This window comes from Pyrus communis, chromosome 13 (assembly GCF_041283825.1).
Source record: "Pyrus communis isolate YQ-2024b chromosome 13, ASM4128382v1, whole genome shotgun sequence".
Taxonomy (NCBI): Eukaryota; Viridiplantae; Streptophyta; class Magnoliopsida; order Rosales; family Rosaceae; genus Pyrus; species Pyrus communis.
The window spans coordinates 2,020,624-2,030,428 of NC_142577.1; the positions used below are offsets into that span (position 1 = coordinate 2,020,624).

The following is a 9,805-nucleotide window of genomic DNA, read 5'->3' on the forward strand; positions in this document are numbered from 1 at the left end:
ACACGCATTATTTACACTACACTTGACTCTTTTGTATTTAAGCAACCCTTACCAACTTCATCAAGTTTCACCCTGCATCGTCTCCTTCCATCAGTACGCAACGGAGATACCAAGAAAGGCAAATGGGTAGTGACGGAAAGGTTTTCACTTTGGCTCAAGTCTCCGAGCACAACACCCCCAAGGACTGCTGGCTTATCATCAATGGCAAGGTTCTCCCTTTCCCACTCTTCAACATATTATATGAAATCAATCATCTTGCTTGCTTCTTGGATTATATTCTATGTCTTTATTTTTGAAGGCTTTGATTCAGTAAGGATTGGGAATTTGAATCCTTGCATGCGAATTCAACCATACATATGATGAAAATTGACAATTGTGTTCCTGGTTAGAATCGTGGATCTTGGTTTTTTTTGTATTTTTATTTTGTTTTTGTATTTTTGGGAACTCACCTGAAGAATCTGTTGTTTTTTACTCTGTTCAAGAACAATCTGTGGTTATGCATGCCAAAATTCATGCCCGTAAAGTAAATCTCGACATCGTTTCGGTTAATTTCTTACCATGAAAGTTTGATTGAGATCATGTCAATCTTTGGTGCGAATTGGTTTAGCTTATGTTTATGTTTATGGCTTTGTTGATAGGTCCACTGCCATCTTTAGATATAAATTCACATGGATGTGTTTCTTTAAAGCAGACTACTAAATGGTTGCATCTGCAATTTGGTTGCTAACTTGCTATTGATTCGACTACGGCTGTATGCCATAGGAATCTGGATGCGGACAACCTGATTTAAAGAAAATATAAAAGTTATTTTGTTCCTCTTATCTCTTTGTGGTTTGATTTGAAAAATTTTGGTACTTTGGTTTGAAAAATTTATTGACATCATGGGGTTGATGCCTACCTTAATTTTTAGAAGGTCAAGTGCCAATCAAACTCTTCCTCATTGATTTAGACTATTTTGTTCCTCTTATCTCTTTGTAGTTTACTCCAATAGTGGTATCTATATTTTTACTGTCACTTTAGTAATTTATTTGGTATTTTCTTCCTAAGCCTTAGGATTTGGATACAAATGTCTCCTTCTCTTGTTCTGCAAATCTACGATTATATGTTTTGAAACACTATATTTGATGTGTAGAGCATGCTTAGTGATGCGATTCTCTTCTAGTGTAGGACTTGCTAAAAAGATTACAAACTAAGAAAAGCACATTATTATTTTTCAGACCAGCTGATTTTGTTTGTTTGTTTATTTATTTTTGAATCAGATCAGCTGATTTTGTTAAATTATGACCATGATTTTCAAACCATCCGATTAGGTGTCCAACATGGATGAATTGTCCCACAAGTCATGACCATCACAGCTGAAATGGGGTATAATATACTAATTACTGTACAGAACTCGTGTATCATAGCATTGTAGATGAAGTGTCCTCCAAATCCAACCATTTCATGCCTAAGTAGAAGTTGTGCTGATTTACTTGCTAATAACACTTAAGTGATATGGTGTCTAGAGGTACATCCACGACAAAAGTGACAGCTTGCAAGTAAAAAGTGGAAATGCTATAACCTCAAGATATAATCTCCCAAATTTAAAAAAAAATAAAACTTTAACTACCTTCTTTGCAGTGATGTATTGTAAAAGTTACTTTGTTTAAATTGTTATAAAGATTTCTTAGACACATCCAGTTTAAGGATGTTTAGATAGATACATGCAAGGGAATAATTGACTTTGCGTATAGTTGTTATAGACAGAAGAATAATGTTTCTATGGATAGATGTAGGCATGAAGATGGATGAACAAGGCCAAATAATTAGCTGCTGTGCGGTCATATAGAATTATACTTTCTGTCCTCCAGAAAAATTAACTCATTGAGCTGATAACAGTGTAGAATTCTACTTGTTTCCACATCTAAGAAAATATCTTCTGATAATTTCCTCAGTTTAAAGGTGCATTCTAGGAACTAGAAGTGTGCTTGAAGTCTTAATAGTTCTACACTATCACAGGACGCCGAATGACCAAACTAGTATCTAACTATCAAGATGTTTGGTATTGCTGTCTTATTTCTAGCATAAGACAGTTAGCCTGCTTTCTTTTTTCCCCAATTATATCATCTAAATACTGCCAATTTCTGTTTTTGGATCAGGTTTATGATGTGACCAAGTTCTTGGAGGACCATCCTGGTGGTGATGATGTATTGGTGTCAGCAACAGGTATGATGTTAAATGAAATTTCTTTAAGAATTAATTTTTAAATTTATCAAGAAATAGTGAGCAATATACAAACTACATTTAACATTTGAGTTAATCGTTCACAGAGAGTCCAACCCAATTGAGCCTTTAGTAAGCTTATTTAGGTGTCACCTTCTGTTGCCCACGTTGCAATGTGGTTCAAGGTACTGAACCATCTATTTTTGTTAACTTTTATTCATTTATCATCCTTGAACCTCCATTGGACGCACATAGAGATCTGATTGTGATCAAATAAATAGATCAACATAGTGCTCCAGTTAAAGCTGAATTGTGGTGTTGGTCAAATAATTAAATAGTTGAATGGAGACTTAAAAACAGACTTTCTATTGTTGAACCACACTGCAGGGTCGGCCTTACTGGATCCCTCAGTACGAGGGCTCTGATAAACTATATATCTGATATTTGTGCATATAATATTCACTGGTTTGATTAGATGAGAATGATTGGGATGAATTTCATCCACTTTGCAGTCATCGATATTTTATCAAACGGTTGACAAACAAGTCCTCATTTTTTCTACTTTAGTAGGGAATGACTATATACGTCCCTCAACATTTGAGTTAATCATGTTGACTTCGCTGTATCATCGACATGATTAACGACCTGCAGAGATCTGCAATGTTTGTGATTTTCCCAATTGAAAAATCTTGTAGCGTGCATTCTCATATTATATGTGTATGTTGTTTCTTGTCTCTTTATGCTTTTCTTTGAATACAAAGTGAACTTGATGTTGCTATGTATTTTTTCCAGGGAAGGATGCAACTGATGATTTTGAGGACGTGGGTCACAGTGATAATGCCAGAGATATGTTGAAGGACTTCTACGTGGGAGAGATTGATGCCTCTACTATCCCCAAAAGTAGCACATACACTCCGCCGAAGCAGCCTTATTACAACCAGGACAAGACCTCAGAATTTATCGTCAAACTTCTCCAGTTCCTGGTTCCCATTGCAATCTTGGGTTTGGCTTTTGGCGTCCGCCTTTACACCAAGTCATCATAAGGTTCTAGATTATGTTATTGTGACAGAATTGTTAGTCGTATATTATTGTGACGAGTAGTGAATACTACTCACTTGGTGTGGGCAATCTTGCATCGTATTGGATGATATTTTACTGGTATTGTGTGCTTGTCTTATCAGCTCCCGCCTCCCGCCTCCCGGACTGAAGTAACTTAATCCTATGCAGATGTTTTTCACCGCTTTGTTTTTTATTTTCTTCTTGGGAGTCCGGCATGCCGAGATTCTTTTCCTTTTGACTTGTGAAGCAAGATGGTTACTGAAGTTTGGAAACAAGAAAGACCATTGAACTTGTCGTGTGGGCAAGTGGATTGAATCAAATGTCTGGTTGAACGCCAATAACCGTGTGCCGAAAACTGAGAAGAGATCATAACTCAGAGATGACAGATGACAGTAGTTGAATCAAGCACAGGTATTGTCGTTGGACGAGGCCAAAATCTGTTCGACTTAAAACACCATACAGTATCACAACAAAGATTATCGACTCGATTTATGAAGTTTATGTTTTATACAAGTGGGGGTCAGAGTGGGCGAACGGGCCTGAATTCGTGGATTGGGGCGGGTTCATGTGGTTCGGGACGGTTATGGGGCAGGTCCAAAAATTCTTAAGACAAAATGGGGTGGGATGAGGAGGGGCGGGTTCACAAAATTAGCGGGACGGTGTGGGTCGAAAAATAAAAGGAAAAGTTATTGCGCTTTTGAATTGTTGGTTTTTTTTTTTTTCATGTCTCAGAAGCGAGTCATGATAGTGGGACATGTACGTTTTTATGTCATTTGTTGATCCTGAACGTATCTCGGGATCGCAACGTGATAGAAATCTGCTTCCCAAACCAAAGCCTAGATCTGAGAATGTTCAGCAAGATCAATCCACCGAGAACCACATCCACATCCACACATGCTAAGAAAGTCACCAAACGTAATAAATGGAGGGGAAGGCAAAGAGGGTCTATAAAACACTTGTTCTAACGTGAATAGTTCCACACTTCACCCAATATTTTTAGCATGCCAATTCGATAGTGAGATGTGAATATAGGGCCTTGTGTCAAGATCGAGTCCAACACCCTGAGATCTATCATGATTATGGGTTGGAAAAGAGGAGGGGAAGCAAAAGAGATGAAGGAAAATGATGGCTAAAAGAGAGGGAGGAACGAAAAGAATGTATTTAGAATTTTGAATCTTTGGATGTCAAAGTTAGAATTCTGAATATGATGTATTTAGGAGTTTGTGGGTAGCAAATGGCTTCGCATTTTAGTGGGATGAGAGTGGTATTTATAGGAGGGTGGCCATCCCTATACCGTATTGATCACCTTTGACTCTTCCTTAATTGAGTTGTTATTGTCTGTTATATGCTTGTGGGAATCCCGGTGTGCCTTGAGCGTAATCTTGTCTTTTTTTACCAAAAAGTTCACGTGTCACCTCCATGATTTTTGGATTATTTTTGGTTTATTTTTGGTTCCACAAATGCCCCCACACCTATTGGGCTACTCTCAGGAAAGGGTAGTAGGTGTAGAGATCTCTAATTGCTTAGAGAAACATAAGATAGTTTCCAAATTTGATGTAGATTCCCACTTTTACTTGGAATTAGATTCTTCTAGGAAAGGGAAATAAATTGCTAGTAAACCCTACCTTAATTAGGGGATTAAATTAACTTTGAAGGGAAATTATTTATCCCTACAAGAATGAGAGAAAGCTAGAGGATATTTGTTCCCCCTTCCCTAGCATTCTTCTTCGCTTGCCCGTGCAAATAACCATCTTCCATTGATTTCTTTGTCTTCTCCACGCCTTACCAAGGTAAGAAAATTTAATTTTCTTAGTCTTCTTCTTAGGTGGTTCTGTCATGGAGTAACTGTCGGGGTGGTGCAGCATGCCGACTGGCAAGGTCCAGGAATTGGCTCTACGTGGGCCCAAGAGGTGGTGTGGCAGGGACCACAGCTTGGGTTGCTCGACTTGGCTAGAGCCAAGAGCAACGGTGCGGTTGGGGCCGCGACTTGAGGCGTTGGAACACAGTGTTGGGCGAGCTGTGTGGCTTAAGCATTTTGGGCTCTTAGACCTGACGTCGAGCAGGTCAGTGTTTGAGAGAAATGAAGAGGTTGTGGGCTGTCTGGGCTGCTGGAATACTGGGCATGTAGGCCTTCTACCTGCTAGTCCGAGAAACAAAATGAGGGACAAGCCAGTATGGGCTAAGCTCCCCTATTAAGTACCGTGAATGGCGTTATCTGCTTAGTCTTCTTCACTGGGAGAAAAGTGGGCTGCCGCCGGGGAGGAGATAAAGCAGAACAAGGTAGAGGCATTGGCTTGTCCGATCACTGTTGTAGAGCCCATTGCGAATGAAGGTGGAAAGAAGAGACCTTCCTCGCCTGCTTAAGAGATGCCCATTGAGAAAAAACCAAGGGCTTCCTTCGTTGCTTGTGATGATGCCGAGAAGCTTATGATTGACTTGACTTCTTCCAAGGGGAAGAAAGATGGGGTTGCTAGATCTGAGCTTATGATACTTGCCATGCTGAAGATGGCTAGTACGATTGCTTAGCATAGAGGTTATGTCATGCCCCCAATGCCAAAGTCTATACCAAGACATCTATTGGGAGCTAAGTCCGATTCACCTTTGGAGATGATTGCTACTATGAAGAGCAATAAGGTACACTTTGCTGCTAAAGTGGCGCCTGGGCCTATTCCTCTTATTGCTGAACTGGTTCGACTATCGAGAAAGATGAATCTAATCATGTAGGCAGTTGTGAGAAGTCCACCAAGCCTGTTTCTGGAGAGTCTACTGAGATCTATACACTTTTGAAGTCTGATCTGCTTGAAGACATGGACGCATGTGCCAAACTTGTTGATAACATCGGAGAGGTTATTTCCCAAGTTCTTTTTGCTAAGCATATGACCCAACATAGAAGAACTGCTCTGCTTGCTATGCTGTTGAAAACAACAATTTTGGCAGCCAAGTCTAAGCTCCTTAACTAAGTAAATACCAAGGCTGCCAAGGAGATGGCAACGATAATGGCAGCTAATGCTTATTCTTCTGCCGAGAAGATCAAAAAGTTAGAATCTAAGCTCATCACTTTGAAGGGGTCCAATATCTTTGCCCTCACTTCTCTGTAGCTTGAGACCGCTCGCCAGGAGATCATTGACTTGAAAACTAGGTTTGACGTGATCCAAATTAAGTATGAAAGTGCATAGAAGGAAATTGGTTGTTACATACCTAAGATTCGAGGTCTTGAGTGTGATATTTCAGGGCTTCATTATGCTGCCTTTGTAATGGATGAGGAGTTGATTGCTACTCATAATCTAGTAATCAACTTCAAGAAGATTGTCGATACGCTTGAATCCCAAGTGTTAGAACTCCAAGGTATGTTGAAAGTCTGAAGAAGGAAGTGGATGAGCTGCAGTTCATCCGTGTTGGTCTGGTCGAGGGGTGCGAGTAGCTCAAAAGTGAGAAGGTTGGACTTGAGGCTTCACTTGTTCAGTGGCAGGCTGATTTCTACAAGTTAGGTTATGTAGATCATCTCTCTGGTTGGCCGTCTGACTTTGGGTTTGCTGGAAAAGACTTTGAGACCTTATCTATTTCTCCAGAAGACATACTTGCCTTTATTTTCGAGGCTTCCATTGGTGAAGTAGTCGGAGAGGTCGGTGCCTAGGCTGGGGCAATCGAGGGCGAATGTGTGGTTATGAGAGGTCCAAGCCGTTGAAGAGTAGTCTTTTAGGTAACCTTTAGGATTTTCCTTATTTTCCTTGTTTCTTTTTGTTTTGCATGAACTCTGTTGGCCTTGCTATTTGTTTATCAATTTTGCTAGAAATTTAATACACTTGTTTCCTTCACTTTTCTTCATCTTCGTTTCTTTTGTTTACTCTCAACCTTTGACATTTAGACCAGCAGCAAGAGTGCTTCTTTTATGTTAAGCAGACAGGCCCATGTAGCCTATGTAGCCATAGATTTTTGTGTAGAACTTTGGCAAAACTATTAGCCATAGGGTCGATAGTTGAACGCTTTACTTACAAAAGTAGGCAAGTCCACATGACCACTTGGCCATTAGCTTTGGCTTTTTTCAATCCTTTGAGCTGTGTGGCCTACATCACAACATACTAAAGATTTATGGGGCATGAAATTCGCTAACCCTTCATATCAAAAGTACATGGTTGTACGGAATTTTGTAGGCAAAGGTCCGAAAGAACACTTTGCATTTTATGTAACCAATTCCATGGGTTGCGTAGCAAGTATCACAACACAGTTTAGGAATCAGTGTAGATCTGAATGATCATTCTACGCTTGTCAAACATAAAGCTTATTGACTGCATAGCATGTTGGTAGTGGATAGAGCTTCGTATATGCACGCTAACTGTTAACCTTTCACAAAAATGTGCAGTTGTATAAGTTTAGCGCGTCTAACTGCTCGAAGGGCAAGCCATAGGTAGTTTTTTGAAAACTATATGCTACCTTAGTGCACTTGATAACGGACTTAGGGTTCTAGGGCAACTGTTCATAGGGCGTACTACATAATGTGTCTCATCTATTTCTGAGACCCAATTCCCTATGAATTAGGTAAAAAGGCCAAAAATCCTTCAGTTAGCTTCATCGTGCTCCTAGTTATACTAGGGCAACCCAACCCATCCATGTTTGGATATTTGGAGTGTATAGTTTACCCTCTCGCATCAAAGAGCAAACCCATATGGGTGTCAAGGAATTAGTTTAGCCTCTCACACTGGAGAGCATAGTTAATCCCTAGGGGGTGCAATTCTTGCAATAGGTCCCAAAAAGGGCGCGATCTTCAATGAGAAGCAGAAGCGATCAGTTGTTATAGGCATACAGTTGAGCCAGGCTTTTGAATGACTTCTTTGATCTTCAAAGAAATGTATCAACTTTGCTGGAAGGTAGAAACTGCATAACAACTAGATAATCCTCAGCTTGGAAGGTCTTGTTCATTGAAGTGCTTGAGTCTTCGAACTTTGATAGGCCTAAATGGGGTCTAGGTGGTGATGACGAAATGCGGAATTTGTCGTTTTAGATCTTTCCCATTGGCCTGTGATGAAGGCTTTTTTGAGGATCAAGTTTTATGCTGGAACTGCCAGATTCGTCCTCTTATTGTAGCTAGAGAGGAGTTGTTGTTAGTAGCATAGGACGTGGGTGATAATCTTCTTACGTGCTTCCACTACTAGGTTTAAGTTTATGGCTATCTTATTTGTGTTCTACTTAATGGTTAGCAGTAGAGTGTTAATGCTCGACACGATGACATTGGGAAGGATAATTGCTTCTGAACTAAATGCCAAGGCGAAATGAGTTTTTCTGTTTGCTCGTCTTTTGGTGGTGCGATACACCCATAGAACACCGAGAAGTTCATTTGGCCACTTTCCCTTCTTGTCTGATAGGGATTTCTTGAGGTAGTCAATGGTTGTCTTATTAGATGTCTTGACCTACTTGTTGACTCAAGGATACCTTGGCGTAGACATGTGTTGCTTGATGCCATATTTCTGGAAGAACTTCGCCAAATCTTTGCCTACAAATTACGGGCCGTTATCTGTGACGATAGCTTGATGGATGTCAAATTGACAGTTAATGTTCCTCTACATGAATTGCTCTATATCTATATGAGTTGTGGTCGTCATGGGCTTTGCTTCCACCCATGTGGTGAAGTAGTCAATTGCCATGATCATCATGCCTTTGCCCCTAATAGCGGGGGGCATAAGCCGTATAGTGACACACCCCGACCGAGATCAGGGCATGCTGGTCGTCACGTGAAGGTGACGTAATCATGTGCACAGTGCGGAAGCTAAGAATAATAATAAAAGTATGAATAGATAAAAACCAAGCTATACACTGCGTAAATAACATACATGTGCAAGCGTAAGTGTGAAAAATGATGTTCAGAGCACGAAAGACCTAGTGCAGTCCGAGAGAAACAACACTAAATAAACACACCCAAAGGTGGTCCTACACTAGTGATAATCTGTGAAATATGCCGTGAATCCCTCGAGAGCCACCAATAGAGCTATCCAAACTAGAACCTGCAGGGGTGCAAAACAGAAAGTGTGAGTGGGCAAAAACAAAGCTTTTCAAAATCATTTCAATAACAAAGTTCTAACCCCTTGCCGTAAAACCTGTATAGTTTCCTAGAAAGTAGAATATGCACACATATGTAACTCATGCATAGAATATGCCACGTCGAATGCCTCTACATAGAAATGTAAGTACACAGGTAATGTCAAATCAATGCCATGAAATCTGTCAGCTGGAGTCACCTAACGTGACCTGTACGGCTGAATCTAGAGCTCAAATCTCCAACTCACTAACTATACCTGCACAAGAGTCGGAACCACTAAAGTGGTCCGTACGACAGGACTGGGTGTAAATAAATATGCTCAAGTGCTATGATCACGTGAAGACTGGGCGAATAATCGCGGGTCACTTACGAGTCGGAACCACCTATAGTGGTCTCTACGACAGGACTATGCACCTAACTTGGATCCAAGATGAGCGTGTGGTGCAGGAGGTGAGCATCACGTGAAGGACTTTGCCCTACTCGGGGCGGGATCACTAACATCGGGGGTGCATG

At 40.5% G+C, this 9,805-nt stretch overlaps 1 protein-coding gene across 1 annotated transcript; it reads left to right on the forward strand.

The window, feature by feature from the left end:
* LOC137736924 (cytochrome b5) lies at positions 1–3,439 on the forward strand. The gene is made up of 4 exons (XM_068476244.2): positions 1–209; positions 2,139–2,205; positions 2,995–3,246; positions 3,384–3,439. The coding sequence occupies exons 1-3, from the start codon at positions 123–125 to the stop codon at positions 3,243–3,245; spliced, it is 405 nt and encodes a 134-aa protein (XP_068332345.2). The 5' UTR covers positions 1–122; the 3' UTR covers position 3,246; positions 3,384–3,439.
* Positions 3,440–9,805: the final 6,366 nt, after the last annotated feature.

Coding starts and splice junctions, on each gene's coding strand:
- LOC137736924 (XM_068476244.2), top strand. CDS start 123: ATGGGTAGTGACGGAAAGGTTTTCACTTTGGCTCAAGTCTCCGAGCAC. Junction 210..2,138: donor GGCTTATCATCAATGGCAAG/GTTCTCCCTTTC, acceptor TTTTTGGATCAG/GTTTATGATGTGACCAAGTT. Junction 2,206..2,994: donor TGTATTGGTGTCAGCAACAG/GTATGATGTTAA, acceptor TATTTTTTCCAG/GGAAGGATGCAACTGATGAT.